Source organism: Dama dama, chromosome 15 (genome assembly GCF_033118175.1).
Source record: "Dama dama isolate Ldn47 chromosome 15, ASM3311817v1, whole genome shotgun sequence".
Lineage (NCBI taxonomy): Eukaryota > Metazoa > Chordata > Mammalia > Artiodactyla > Cervidae > Dama > Dama dama.
The window spans coordinates 71193808-71209808 of NC_083695.1; the positions used below are offsets into that span (position 1 = coordinate 71193808).

Sequence of the window (16001 nt, forward strand, 5' to 3'; positions counted from 1 at the left end):
CTGTCTGGCTGGTCTAGATGCTCTTCTTCTCCATAACTTCTCTGACTCATTCCATTTATATGCACTAAGTTTGCTTTATTCACATTATGGTATAAAAGTTTTATTTTATTTGCATTATTCTGGAAAAGTTCTCCTTCCCATTTTATTTTTACTTTCTTTATTAAATCTTTATGGTGCTTCAATAAAGTTTTTCCCTACCTTCGCCACTTCTTGCTCATTTTCATTATGCAGCCTTTCCAGTTCTTCAAGATCCAGGCCAAATTCTTGTTGCTCTAATTTTGCAATATCATCTACTGCTTCATTTTCTTCCATCATGTCCAGAACCTGAATTTTCAAGTAGGAAAGGTTGGAGACGAGTAAACAATTAAACTTTAAAGAGATGTTTCCTTGAGTCTCTTCAGACAGCAACCAATAAAAATAGATATTCCGTTTATCTAAATGTAACTGTCAAGCAAAGAATTAGGTTAGAGGGTTAATTCATAAAAGCTTACTTATCTAAAAATAACAAAAACATGAAATGATATTAAGAAATTACAGATATTTAGGTATGCTAATGGTATTCTTCTTAAGTATTTTCAGAGTTCTTATCTTTTAGATACATATACTTAAAAAATTAAAGGTGAAACGATATGATATTGTATATGTGCATGGTGAGAGGTGCACGGGAGAGGATGGTATATATGTGCATGCTCAGTCGCTCAGTCATGTCTGACTCTGTGTAACCCCATGGCTCCTCTGTCCATGGAATTCTCCAGGGAAGAATATTGGAGTGGGTTGCCATTCCCTTCTCCAGAGGATCTTCCCGACTCAGGGGTCAAACCCAAGTCTCCTGCATCTCCAGCATGGGCAGGTGAATTCTTTACTCCCGAGCCACCTGGGAAGCCCTAGTGGATGGTGTATAGGAAACACTATTGGTGATTAGATCTATTAGATTATTATTCCTTCTGTTTATATGTATATTTGAATATTTCTATAATAAAAATATCTTTAAAAGTTTATAGCTTCAAAAGATTCAGAGACAAAGGACACATATTACAACATATATGACAAGTTATTAATATCTTCAAGATATAAAGAGCCCTTACAAATCAACCAAAACAGCAAAGACAATATAATAGAAAAAAAATGACTTCAGTTTCAAAATGGACTGAGAATGGCCTTTGCAATCTTCCTTTCTTGCCCCAATCCATAAAATCAAGAGAAAGAAGTGTATAATAAATCAATAAGTCCAATTCTGCAATCAAAAGAGGAAGAAAGAATCCTTCGCAGCATGGAAACTGGTTCTGAAATATGAAAATCAGTTGGATCTGAATGATGCAGCATAACCCAAGGGTCCATGGGACAGTATTCAGGCAAAAGGTAGACTGGAATTATCTGCTGAAGTTAGATCTCCTACATGTCTTCTTCCCAAGCTTGTTGCACTGTTGTGGTGAAATTATAACAGGGAATTTCAATTATAAAGATGAACATGCAATAATAAAAAAATAGATCTCCAAATATTTGGGGGACAACAAGACCACTGAAGAGAGACAATAAATTTAATAAGCAGAAAACTTGTCATGCAGAGTTAATCAAGCAAGAAGAATAGAATTTCACAGTAACTAGGGATGCAAAATATTGTATCATCAAAATAATTAATAGGTCATGGAACTTAAAAGTTTAATCTTCAAAACAAACAGAAAATTCAATAGATGGACTGAATAGTGAAACAGACACAGTTGAAGATACTGATTGGTAAAAGTCAGCTAAGAATCCTCCCTGTGTGTAACAAAGGATAAAAAGATAAAAGTGTAAAAGGAAAACCAATAAATGTGCGTGACATATCTAGAAGTACCTGTTACTAATATGACTTTAAGAAGAAGAGAATAAGAGAACTAGGGCCACAGTGTTTAAAGAAACCATAGGGAGAATTTTTTAAAGACACAATAAAGCATGAAAACTCAAGATTTAACAAATAACCCAGGACTAGAAACAGATTGTACAGAAACAAGAAACAAATCCTAAACATTTCCAAAGAGGAAAGGAATATCACAAAAATAGAAGAATAAGACCAAGAGAAGAACACATATCAGTGGCACTGAATTCAAGAATACAACAGATCAATAGCTTTGGATCAAAGTTTTAAGTGGAAGAAAAACTTTGAATCTCTAATTCTATAGTCAACAAACCATCATTCAAGTATGAGGTAAAAATAGAGTTATTTGTAAAAATTCAGGGACCCAGAAAGTTCACTAATACCTACCCCTCTGAAAGGATTATTAAGGATATACTGAAGTCAGAGGAAATTCTTACTAAGTCTAAATAAGATGTACACATTTTTAAGAGTTAAAAAAATACCAATTTAAACTATAATTCTAACTGATACCAGTGAGACAAAGTGGGAGAAGCAGAAGGAGATGAGAAAGTAAAAAGTAAGAAAAAAGTAAGCACACTGGACTCTAATCTGGAGGGTAGATACGATATGACATGGGCTTCCCGGGTGGAGCCAGCGGTAAAGGACCCGCCTGCCAATGCAGGAGATGTAAGAGACATAGATTTTATTGGAGGATGGCATGGCAATCCACTCCAGTATTCTTGCATGGAGAATCCCATGGTCAGAGGAGCCTGGCGGGCTACAGTTCATAGGGTCACAAAGAGCTGGACACGACTGCAATGACTGAGCATGCACATAGTATGACACACACGAGACCAGAGTTTCTCCAACTTCATGTGCCTGTGAATCACCTGGGGACTGTGTCAAAATAGCAGATTCTTATTCAGGATATCTGGGATGGGGTTGAGCTTCTATGCAATGTCAATGCCTCTGTGCTCTATACCATTGAGCAGGAAGGCACCAGGTAATGTTAAAAAAAAATAGTAAGTCAAGCACATGGGCTAGAATTTGATTTTTTTTTTTTTTTTTTTGCCACACAGTGCAGCATGTGGGCTCTTAGTTCCCCAACCAGGGATTGAACCCTTGTCCTCTGCATTGGAAGTGAGGAGTCTTTAACCACTAGACCACCAGGGAAGTTCTATAGAATTGAAAAAAAATAGAATTATGAAAAAATTATGAAAAAAATAGAATAGTCCCAAAATGGTAAAAAAAAAAAAAAAAAAAAGAAGAAGAAAAAGAAGAAAGAAAGAAAAGAACAATAATAACAAAAAATGAACAAGCAATCCAAACAGATAGGGAAGAGGGAGAAAGAAAAAAAAAACTTGGAAATTAACAGAAAACCCAGAGTAAAGTGGCAGGGATTAAGTTTAAACATATCAATGTTTATCATATCATAACATATCAATGTAAATGTGGCTAAACTCACCCATTAAAACTCTTAGATAGGATTTAAAGAAAGTAGTCCAGCTCTATACTAATTAGAGAACAGAATAAAGTTGGAAATAAAGCAATTGAAAAAGATATGTAAATAAGAGCTAATACAAGGAAAGAGAGCAAAAATATTAATATAAAAATCAAAGTGTACAGTTAAAAACACCCAAAGAGACAAAGACAAATATTTCACAAGGATAAAAGGAGCAATCTATCAAGGCAATCTGTCATGCACGTTTTTTCATCTAACGTAAATATGATGGAAATATAAGGATAAATTGACAAACTGCTTATCACATCCTAGAAATCAGTTTAAATAGCAAAAATATAAACTTAACTAACACCATTAGATTGATCTAATAGGAATTTAAAGAACATTTTACCCACCTTGCCCCCAAAACCCAGAAAACAAAATATTCTTTACTAACACATGAAACACTCACAAAAAGTGACCAGGTACAAGGTCACAGAGAAAATCTCAACAAGATTTATTTACTAAGCATAGTGAAATTAAGTTCAAAGTTAGCAACAGAAAGATATGCAAAATAATCTATAAATAAATAAAAGACAAAACAATCTGGAAATAAAAAACAGAAAAATACATACATTCTTGTAGAACACCCTTTGGTTGATATGTTCAAAATGGAATTAGAAATGTTTACAACTAAGCAATAATGAGAAAGTTGTATATCAAAATCAATACAATGTAGTCAAAGTGGTACACAGTGGAATATTTATGGTCACATGCATAATATAGTGGAAAAAACTAGGAAATAAACCACATTTCCAACTAAAAAAAGTAAAAGAGGAAAAATAAAACTGAATGAAGCAAAGAAGAATGAATAAAATTCTCAATGGATCAAATCCTAAATTTACAAAATGTATAGGTATAACATTAAGTATAATGTTATCTCAAAATAACAGAATCAAATCAATAAAACCATACCTGATTCTTTGGAAATGCTAATAAAATAGAAATTCTGTTGGATGGGGTGATCAAGAAAAAAGATAAAAGTCACAAACATACAGCATTAGGAATAAAATAGAACTATAACTCAAAAATCAGAAGAGACTTAAAAAGTAGAATATTATATAATTTTATATTATACATTTAGACAAACAGTTTTCTAAGAAAATATAATTTATCAAATCTATACCTGAAAAGAAATAGAAAACCTGGTAAGACTGATAACCATAAAAGAACTTGAAACAGTAGGAAAGAATCAGCTCTGCAACAGACATCAGACCCAGATAGTTTTACATGTATGTGGGGGAGGGGAGCATCATCACTTGATGATTTTATGCTGTTCTAACTCCAATATCATAATTAGACCAAGAAAGTATATGAAAAATAGACCAGTATTATTTATGACTAGAAATACAAAATACTAATAAAATATTAGCAAGTTGAATCTGGTGTACTACTTAAAATGACCAAAGTCTATCTGAGGAATACAAAGAATACAAAACATCTGATAAATTCCACAATAAAATTAACAATAAAACCTCCTATAAAACAAGGTATAGGAAGGGATTCCTTTTAATTTGTAAAAGGATATCTAACAGAAAAATAGCAAGCATTGCACTTAAAAGTTAGAAATGTTCCCATTAAGGTTAGTAGACAAGCATGTTCTGACCACTATTGCATTAGAAGGCCTTACCATAAGATAAGAAAAAGAAATAAAGTAATATAAAGATTGATAAGAGACATGTGATTTTCAGGAGATATTGATAGTCCACTTATACAATCCAAGAGATTCAATTGACAAAGCAACAGAACTAAAAAGAGAATTCAGAAAAGTGGTCATATAGAAAATTAGTAACATTCATATCCAGTAGTATCCAGTTAGAAAATGTAATAGAAAATATTCCACCCACAAATGATCTAATAAGAAACATACACAAAGTCACTTTTAGACTATGAAACTTCACTAAAGAACTCGTTAAAAATTTGAAAATATATATATACTTATTGTTATGTTATATATTATATAAAAGATTTACAACATTTATAACATAAATCTTAAATAATATATATAAACATATGTATAAAATTTCAGAGATGGCAAAGAAATTCTTCTCCAAACCAAACTGTAAGCAGTTATTCTCAAAATAAATCAGAGTTTTTTACAGAGCTTGACAAGGTGATTTTAAAATTCAAACAAAAAAGTGTGCATAAAGAGGCCAACATTTTCTGAAAATGAAGAGCAAAGGGAGAATTACTTTCAAGATATAACCACATTGTATAAATCTATAGCAATCAAAATAGTTTGGAATCGGCTAAGGAAAAGATCAATGCTCAATTTCAGAATACAGACTATCTAGAAACAATTCCATAATCATGGGAATCCGGGGAGGCACTGCAAATCAGCAGGAAAAGGATGGCCATATTCAATAAAATGAATTGGTGAAATGCAATGTTTATTTTTTTTTTAAGTTAGATCTATGCCTTAGACAAAATGAAAAATATTTGGAGTATATTTGGCTGAACCATATAAAATAGCAATCTCTGTGGTTCAATCTAACAATAAGGGCCACCTCTAGATTGGCCCAAAGCATGCCTCCATGCTCTTTCCCCCTTCCAGTTGAGTCGGATGAAATCAAGCAAGGCAACCTTAGAAGCCATGTGCTAGAAATAGCAGAGTCTCTGTCAGCCTGGGTCTCTGAATAACTGCATGGAACAGAGTAACCACTGACCTGAACACCCACCTAGAACCATTATATAGGCAAAGAAAGAAACTTTGCATCCTTATGCCATTATGTTTTGGAGTTTGTCATCACAGCTTAGCTGTGATATCACAACACTTACAGTTTTAGCGAGTGCTTTGATTCCTCTTTTTATCTCTCTCCTTTTGTTGGAAAACAATTTAACCTCCTTTTTGATGGCCTGGAATGGAACAAGTATATCATTTATATAAGTAAGAGATCAGAGATACATGTGTATGTATATAGATACACAGATAGCACTTCTCTAGAAAAATAAGGAAAAAAATTAAAGACTAATAATATAAAGTGTACATGAAGTAGTAACAATACCACTGCAATACTTTGCTTAAGTCTGAACTGTTGCTATGTACGTGACCGCTAAAGCAACTTGGAACTGAGGTCAATGATATGGCCAACAGTAAGAAAATAGTGAAAAATTAAACAGAATAGTTGATAAAGGAAAACTAGTCTGCTATTTCCGTGGGTATTGAGCGAGAGCAGACCAGGTCCAGACACGGCTGCCACCTGTGTCAGCTTTCTGCACCTCTGAAGCCAGGGCGTTTCTTCTCCTGTTTCTGATCGACCCCTTGCATGTAAGCCAACCTTGCGGCATCCTCTCAAATGTACTGCAACGTGAGGTGCCACAGCTGATTCTTCGCTTTGGCACACCTGGACACTTTTCTTCGGTTTCACAGTAGCCTAGGTACAGTGCTTAAAGCTCACATAACTTCATCTAAAAAGACTGAGCTGTGTTTGGTGTGCTTGCTTACTTTCAGGAAAGTTATACTTACACAATGCAATGCTCTGCCAAGCAGTATCTCTACTTTCTAACTTTCCAATGGGTTTTCATAGGAAACAAATCTACCTGACACACCTACAGAGCATTATTTCAAACCTCTTTTATGTTTGATGAATACCTCTTGGCTTTTCTGTTGTATCCATGGAATTTCTTCTGTATGATCAACTTTGACTAATTCCTCTTGTGATGAGTCAATGGTTAACTGCATATTCTCATTTACCTTAGAAGAAGACGGATATTTCTTAAATTAAAAATTCATCAAGTTCTCCTCCTACCCTACTTCATTTCATTGCTTGAATCCCTCTGCACTTGTTGCATTTAAAAAAAATGCTAATAAGCATTTTGCCTGCTCAAGATGTAATGCTTAAGTTTATTCCTTCCAATCTGTCCTTATATCAGCCATGCTTCTTATTGAGAAAGCAACAGTGATCACCAAATCACTCTTGGCCTTCTTCCTGTTCCTGTAGACCAGAAGATATGGCCTGTTAAGGCCTGCCCTACCATTTGTGCTTAGGATCTTAATCTATTCTTCCTTCTCGAGGCCTCTGCATCACCCTTCTGTATCATCCACTTCTGCCTTCTACTGACTCTTTCCCAACAGTATCTAAATACGCTCTGGAACCTCCTGTCCCAGGAAAGCTATTCTTCACTGACCACCACATTCCCTTTTAGCTGCCACCCTATTTCTGTGCTCCCCTTTGCAGCAAAAAGTCTTGAGAGAGTTTGGGATGTTGTGACTGTTGGTTCTCCTCACTGGCTGCTCCGCACTGGTTCTTCTCAATCTCCTTTGCCTCCCTGAACTCTTCTCCTGGTCTCCAGAAGTCGCTCTATCTTAGTCCCCCTTGTATTTCTCACCATCCACTCTTCCATGATGATCTTATCTAGTTTTATGGCTTTAAATTCCATTCATATGCCCTCGACTTTCAGATCAACATCTCGCATCCTGGACTCTCCCCAGAACATCTGTACAGTGGTCTACTGGGTACCTCACTGGGATGTGCTCTCACGCTAACCGTGTTCTAACAGTGTTCTCATGCTCAGTCTGGGGAACTGATTTTGGATTTTCTTCTTTCTCCCTACAGTGGCTCCCCCACCATAGTCTCTCCCTTCTCCGTGAGTGGTAGCTTCAAGTAAAAGATCTAGGCATCATCCTTGAGTCCCTTCTTTCCCTTTCCCTCTAGGTCCAACTCATCAGAAGTTCTGTCACCTCTGCCTCCACAACCTGCCTGGAATCTGCCCCTTCTCCACAACACTCTTCCACCTCTATTGCTGTTACCTGAGCCTTCTAACTCCTTGCTCTGTCTGCTTCCACACTTGTGCCTATCTGCTGCCCATCAAAGCAGGCAGAATCATATTCCACACAGCAGAAGCAATCATTTAGAAAAAATGTAAGACCCTGTAAATCCTTTGCTCAGAACACTTTAATAGGTTCTCAGTACATGTCAAACTATGTCCAAATGCTACCTGGTTTACAAAGCCCTTCTTTGCCTGTTCTTTTTCCTATCTCAAGGATTTCATCTCCTACCACTCTCCCTTGCTCACTTCAACTGCACAGGTCTTTTTCATATTAGGTCTTCAAATGTACTAAGCTCTTTCTCCCTCTACCCTGAGTACTTGCCCCTCCCCCACACATCTGTACTTTTTTTTAAAGTCAAGTCACAGACCTTCTCCTTGGAGGGGCTATTCCAGCCAACACTATCACACCAACCCCTTTTTATTCAGTAAATAGATCTTGTTACTATCTAATTTTTCCTATGTATTTGATTATTTATTTATCTTTCTCTGCTCACCCCCAACCCCCAACTGGATTGTAGGCTCCACAAAAGCAGAAAATTTCCCAACTGTTTATGGCTATATCACCATAGCTTAGCACTCTGTAGGCCCTCAGTAAACATTTATTAAATGACTGGGTGAATAAATGTCCTCTGGGTAGACACATTCTAAATAATGCACATGATACAAAAGTACAGAGAGACTAGTTTGAACATGCACCAGAATTGTAATAGATTTCTTTTTCAAGATAGACCTTGTACTATGGCTTTAAATAAGGTCTGAAATGTAATATTTGTGATTGCTTTGAGAAAACGTAGAATATTTTTCTCTTAAATGTAGTGCATGCTGTTTTTGAAAATCATGGGATATCTGGATAAAGAGGAATACTAGTAAAATATCTGCTAAAAGAAAACTATAACCTGAAAACATATCAATTTAGGAAGGAAGGAAGGAAAGGAGGGAGGGAGGAAGGAAAGGAGGGAGGGAGGAAGGAAGGAGAAAGAAAACTATATTGAAACTCAACTGCATGTTCAGATTGTGATTCCAAATCCAAGGATTCTCTTGGTATACTTAAATAATCATTCTCCTCATCCATGATGGTCTTCAGGTAAGTTGTAAGTTGCTGGCTATATTCAAGAATATCATTGGCTAAGACTCCTCCAAACCGCCTATATTGATAAAAAGGAAAACACATAGGCTATAACATGACAATTTGAAAAAGACACATTTAGCAGTGTTATTTGCAGGTACCTATCCATTTCTACACAAAGATACATGTGGTCAATTCTCCACAGTGCCCTGAAGCTATTAGGACTCTGCTTCTTAGAGGACAGCACTCTCATGGGCTCCAGGACACAACAAGCTTCTTGATCTCCCTGGGGTCATCTCTCCCCAGGCTGACCCCATCCCTTACCCTACAGGTCCTCTCTACTCATCCAGCCTGGCCACTGCACAGAAGAGTTACTGCTTTGGCTGAACCTTCAGAACATACTGGGTGCTATGCTGCTTCACACTGTATATAATCACGTTACCCTGTGCAGTCCTCATAGTCCCTGCCCCACACTGAAGTATTACTTCACTCAGTACACCAGAGCATCTCAAACTTCAGGCATATCAGCATGGCCTGGAGGGCTTGTTAAAACAGATTCCTGGGCCCCACCCATAAAGTTTCTGACTCAAAAAGTTCGATGAGGCCCAAGAACACGCATTTCTAACAAGCTCACAGGTGCTGCAGATTCCACCTTGAATAACATGTTTGTAGATGATTTAGAGGGGTTGTCAGGTGCCTAAGTGAGTTTTATTACTGTTTTGCTTACAGGAAGCACTATGAAATAGTATTTTTGTGGAAACAAATTGTACATTGATAAGAGGCGTCCATTGGCAGATCAAATAAAGTGACATTTCAAGTCCAGGGCATTACCTGCATGATCTCTATGCCCTGGCCATCATCTGTATGCTTGGCAATTATTTATTTAGAATTTTAGTTTTAGTCTAAGCAAAGTCTAGATTAATTTAATATTGTCTAATTAGGAAAGCAAAGTCTAATTAGGAAAGTAAATCTGTACACATGAACAGAAATGCACATACCTATGTCAGGTTTTTTAGGGATAAATAGGACTTTTAAAAATGATCTACCGTTCAGAGTTGTCCTCATTCCTTTTGTTCTTCCAACAGATGTTATGATAAGGAGTACCGATCACTTCATAGGTCTTAACTGTGTCTTTTTATTTTTTGTATTTTGATGCTTTGACATCTGGGGTCTTGTCCCTTCCAGGACCAGCAAGTCATAGAGACAGTAAACAACTTACCTGGAGTTCACCTTTCAAATGCAGACCCACAGGCCCACCCCCCCAAGCAAATCCTCTATTGGTCTTTCAAACGTAGGGCCACTATTTTCCTCTCCTAGTAATACCTGGGTCAAGTATTGGACAACTAGCAGCAGCTCCTACGGCCCAGAACCCACCGAAGTTATCCAGATTAGCCAATCCTAAGCCTGGCTGCTCCTCGCCACGGAAACCAAAGTGAAGGCTCTTGTCCATGTTTTCCCTGCTCCCTCTGTCTCCTAACCCTCCCTGCTGCCTCCCTATGTGGCCCTTGCATAGCATGGCATCTTCCCCCCTCTTGGGATCATTAGTACAACAGTTGTTTCAGTGGCAGCTGTTTCCAGTTACGTTGGCCCTGCTATTAACTAAAGAAGAACACCTGTATTTTAAAACACCGTATTACGTGAGGTTGCTTACTGCGACCTGTACTCACCTCCATCTTAGGTTAACTAGTGTGCTGTCATCTCTCCCATTCACCAGAATGCTTTGTCCATCCATTGAAATTCTCACCGACTGAATCCCGAGCCCCTGGTGAGAATGACTCCGACACCGAGTAAATGTTTCCTTAATAGTTTTAGGAACAAAGTGCAGAAATTACAAATGCAGCTCTACCACAGGGCTTTTTTCTAAGGGGGTTCTAACATGCACTTTTGTTTATGGATAAACCTTTTCCTATTTGTTCACAGCATTTTAGTTGGTATGGAGTAGTCTCTTAGTAATACATGGAACTGAAAATTACTAATACAAAATACATTCATCAGTATTGATTTGTTCTCCCTTCTGGGTAATATGGAAAAGGAGGAATTATTGTCACCAATAGGAAAATCAGATATGGAAAGGAGAATAGACTTGCTGAGAATGGACAGTGCGGGCAAATTCAGATGTCTTCAAGGATTAAGCAAGTCCCCTTTATGTGCAAAAGAGGCTGAGTGTGATGAAAGTAGGCGATGGGCAATGAGTGAAAATGATGGAGGAGGCCAATTAAACCAGTTTAATTAGAACCCAAGCACATCATTAGTTGGTACACAGTACAATAGTTTAAATTATTTGATCAGAAACAGATTTCTTTGTCACACTAGTTATCAACCATGATAGTTTTACAATTTTTAAAAATTTTTGAATAGGGAATACATTCAAATGTTTCAAAATTTTAAAAAAACTATAAAAGAGTATGCAGTGAAATCTCCTTCCTTCCCCTTCCCCAATACCTCCCAAAGGCAATCAATACAATCATATCTTAAATATCTTTTCAGAGGATTTTAATGTATGTAAATAATTTTTTATACAAACAATTTTTAATATGAAGTATAACATAATATGTGTATTACACACTTTGCCTTTCCTACTTATTATAATAATATGTCTTGGGATTCTTTCCATATTGTTGCATAAAGATTTCCTCATGCTGTATTACAGCATAATATTCCATACTTTATTTATGCACTGTTTATGCATGATTATTTATTTATCCAGTCCTCTGTTGATGGATATTAGGTTGTTTTTACAAGCAGTACTGCCATGAATAACCTCCCATATGAGGCACATTGCACAGAATCATCCAGAAAAACTCTGACATCTTACTGTCATGTCACTATCAGTTGTAGCATACATTTACAAATCATTTGAATAAGAGAAAATGTACTGGTTTGCAAACTGTTCATTTAAAAATTATCTGTAAGATATTTAAGATCTTTCCCTATATAATATGAAATAATTAAATTGTACTGATAACCAGTACAACTTGATCTCAAAACCTAGAAAAGGATCTTCCACTTGGGGAGAAGAAACTATTTTCATTTAATCAGAGATCTGAGAACAATGGAAATCAGAAATGGTAGTAGGACTGGTGACACTGAAGTCTGCAAGTGATGGGGGAGGACTCAGTTAAGGGCCACACCCTTGTGTATTCTTTCAGCATCACAGGAAGAACTCAGGCTTGGGGTGGGGGAGGGTGGCAGCAACCAGGTTAGAGGCCCTCCAGGCCAGGGAGCTAGCAGCCATCATCCTAGATTTGCACAGCAATTCACTGTTTCCGAAGAAGTTTTGCATATACCCTCTCCTTGGCTCTTACCAAAATCTCACAGGGTGAGAATAAGCAGTTCAGTGAATTTTCTTGCCACACAATAAGTGGTGATGGAGATGGACTGGAGCTCACCTACTGCCCCATGTTCCTTCTTTGCAGGTCTCAGTCTAGTGGCCTGCACTTCCTCCCTTAGAGGCTCAAACCTTGGCACATAAATACAGCTAACGCTGAAGTCAATAACACCATCAGTGGTAAATAAGTTATGAGTCAATTTACTTAACAGTTCCAATTCCTTTCCTAAGAGCTTTTGTTCCTTGTATGAGATCAAGATGGAAATCCCATGATTGGGGGGAAAAAAAGGAGTTTACCAAAGTATGAATATCTCGGATGCACAGAATTCCACATTTAGCTATTGTTATGAGCCACAATCCATGTGGAGACAGAGAGAGCATTCCAGGTCCATATTGTTTGCTTTGTAATTTTTGGTATGGCTTAAGAATGTAAACACCACTATGTTCCTGCCAATCAAAGAAAATGACCATATTATAGAAAAGATCAGGGGAGTGGCACCTTGCAGTTATGCATATATAGTCAGATTCAAATCCAAAAACATTGTCATTGGAAATAAACTGATACATGATAAAGTGGACACCTATATTTGCACCACATTTTTTAATCTCTGATTGCAAATAAATGTTTGTTTCAGCCAACTAAGAAAAGTCTCCTCTGTATATCAGCCACCATTAAAAATCCCAGCCTACAACTGACTATCTTGATTTTTCACTAATCCTTTTCAAATACTCCTATCTTCAAGTCAAAATAAATGAGTCAATTTCCACCACCACCATCACCGCCCCCTCCCCCCATTTCTCATGTATTCCCACCTTCAAACCTCTGCATGTGTGTGACTTTTATATGGAATGCTCTTCCCCATCCCATGCCCACCAATCTGGCTTCCCTCCCTACTTCAGGAACCCCACCTCTCTGCCAAGATTGTACACAATATTTCTCATGTCTAAATCTGAACTATTCTTCAAAGTCCAGTTCAACTATTACTTCTACCAGGAAGCTTTTCTTAAATCCTCCTTACTACAAACCAGTCCTTCCTTCTTTGAATGTCTTTGTTTCAGACCTTGCTGATATTGGCTGCTCTGAGAGAGAGAAGGCTTTTGACTGAAGGATTTAGAAAAAGAAGGGTGATATAATCTGGGTTAGTGTATGTAGCAAGAAGTGATGCAATATGGAAGAAGTTTGAGGAGTATGATGAAAGGATACTAGAAATATAGAGGCATTTTGCTTGCAACTTTCTTTAAGACTCAAGTATAAAGTTCCACTGAAAGTCATCAAGGCTGTAGCTCCTGACCCCTGTAGAATTGATTTTCTAATGATAGATTTTTAAAAAATAGTTTTGAAAGTCACTAAACGAATATTGTGTCATCTGCATGTTTATCTGACAAGTATGATGCATGCACCACAAGTATGAGGTTGCGCAAGTGTTAAAATTTTATGATGAATTAACAAACCATGCTAATATATCTAATTCAAAGAAGTTATTTTACTATAATAAAGACATTTGTTAACTGGACTAGAGTGTTAAAGCGTGGATCATGTCTAATGAATACAATGTACCAATCTTGAGTGCTAAGAAAAATGACAGAATGCTTAAGTTTTGGCATACTTTTTTAGGAAGAAGATAGCTGCAGATGTATGGCACTTGATTACAGAAGCCATATATTCGGTTACTTTGCAAGTTCAAGACCGCAGAGGACAAAGTGTGCTCTGTCTCATACACGAACTTATGAATGAATTCATCTCTCAGCCTCCCTCGTTCATCAGCAAAGCTTGCAGAAACTGTAATATTTGGGGAAGAAGACAGATAATTTGTACTATTTATTGATTTTATTTTTTTAATTGTTATGACAACTATGAAAAGCAAAATAAAAAATTAAATGCCCAGTTAATGTAGAGACTATTATGGGATAAAAATGATTGGAAAACAATGTGGCTCCATTAGAAATACTTGAGTATTAAATGACTAACAGTAGGTAAATTATCTTTTATAAGACTTTTGTTAATTTTGTCAGTTAAGTAGAGACATGATGAAACTCATGATGGTCTAGACAGTCTTAATTAAGAATAAAGTACCTTGAGGTTTTTTACTTTCTTATACTCTATAATTAAATATTTGCAAAATAGCTACCCAGATATATTTGTTATCTAAAACAAAGTGTCTATTTTAATATACCTTTTTATCCAGAAATCTTTCTTATGATTTTATCAATGACAGTAACTACATAGTAATGTATATGAATTTGACTCTGTATATTTAAAGCTACAAAAAAGAGTGGAGAAGGAAATGGCAAGCCACTCTAGTACTTTTGTCTGGGAAATCCCATGGACAGAGGAGCCTGGTGGACTCAGTCCATGGGGTCGCAAGAGTCGGACACAACAACAACAAAAAGAGACATCACGAAGTGACAAATCAACTTACAAAATGACAGTTGATCCTTTTTTTCCTCTGATAAGAAGATTCGTATGAACAACAGAATCTAGTGACAAGTAGATTCAAGGGATTAGATCTGATAGACAGAGTGCCTGAAGAATCATGAACGGAGGTTCATGACATTGTACAGGAGGCAGTGATCAAGACCATCCCCAAGAAAAAGAAATGCAAAAAGGCAAAATGGTTGTCTCAGGAGGCCTTACAAAGAGTTGTGAAAATAGGAGACGTGAAAGGCACAGGAGAAAAGGAAAGATACACCCATTTGAATGCAGCGTTCCAAAGAATAACAAGGAGAGATAAGAAAGCCTTCCTCAGTGATCAGTGCAAAGAAACAGAGGAAAGCAATAGAATGGGAAAGACTAGAGATCTTTTCAAGAAAATTAGAGCTACCATGGGAACATTCATGCAAAGATAGGCACAGTAAAGGACAGAAATGGTACGGATCTAACAGAAGCAGAAGATATTAAGAAGAGGTGGCAAGAATACACAGGAGAACTATACAAAAAAGATCTTCATGACCCAGATAATCACGATAGTGTGATCACTCACCTAGAGCCAGACATCAAGGAATGTGAAGTCAAATGGGCTTTAAAAAGCATCACTATGAACAAAGCAAGTAGAGGTGATGGAATTCCAGTTGAGATGCTATGAAAGTGCTGCACTTAACATGCCAGCACATTTGGAAAACTCAGCAGTGGCCACAGGACTGGAAAATGTCAGTTTTCATTCCAATCCCAAAGAAAGGCAATGCCAAAGAATGCTCAAACTACTGCACAATTGCACTCATCTCACATGCTAGTGAAGTAATGCTCAAAATTCTCCAAGTCAGGCTTCAACAGTATGTGAACTGTGAATTTCCAGATGTTCAAGCTGGATTTATAAAAGGCAAAGGAACTGGAGATCAAATTGCCAACATCATCGAAAAGGCAAGAGAGTTCCATAACAACATCTATTTCTGCTTTACTGACTATGCCAAAGCCTTTGACGGTGTGGACCACCACAAACTGTGGAAAATTCTGAAAGAGATGGGAATACCAGACCACCTTACCTGCCTCCTGATAAATTTGAAT

The 16001-nt window shown here is 36.9% G+C and overlaps 1 protein-coding gene across 1 annotated transcript in view; it reads right to left on the reverse strand.

Moving 5' to 3' along the window:
* Positions 1-16001, reverse strand: part of CFAP43 (cilia and flagella associated protein 43) — a 102414-nt gene that overhangs the window by 27194 nt on the left and 59219 nt on the right. Inside the window, exons 14-20 of the mRNA XM_061163155.1 lie at positions 14107-14279; positions 12797-12946; positions 10839-10969; positions 9106-9250; positions 6928-7020; positions 6114-6191; positions 199-324 (exon numbers count right to left, since the gene is read on the reverse strand). Of these exons, the coding sequence (XP_061019138.1) occupies positions 199-324; positions 6114-6191; positions 6928-7020; positions 9106-9250; positions 10839-10969; positions 12797-12946; positions 14107-14279 (896 nt within the window). The remainder of the gene's footprint in view (positions 1-198; positions 325-6113; positions 6192-6927; positions 7021-9105; positions 9251-10838; positions 10970-12796; positions 12947-14106; positions 14280-16001) is intronic.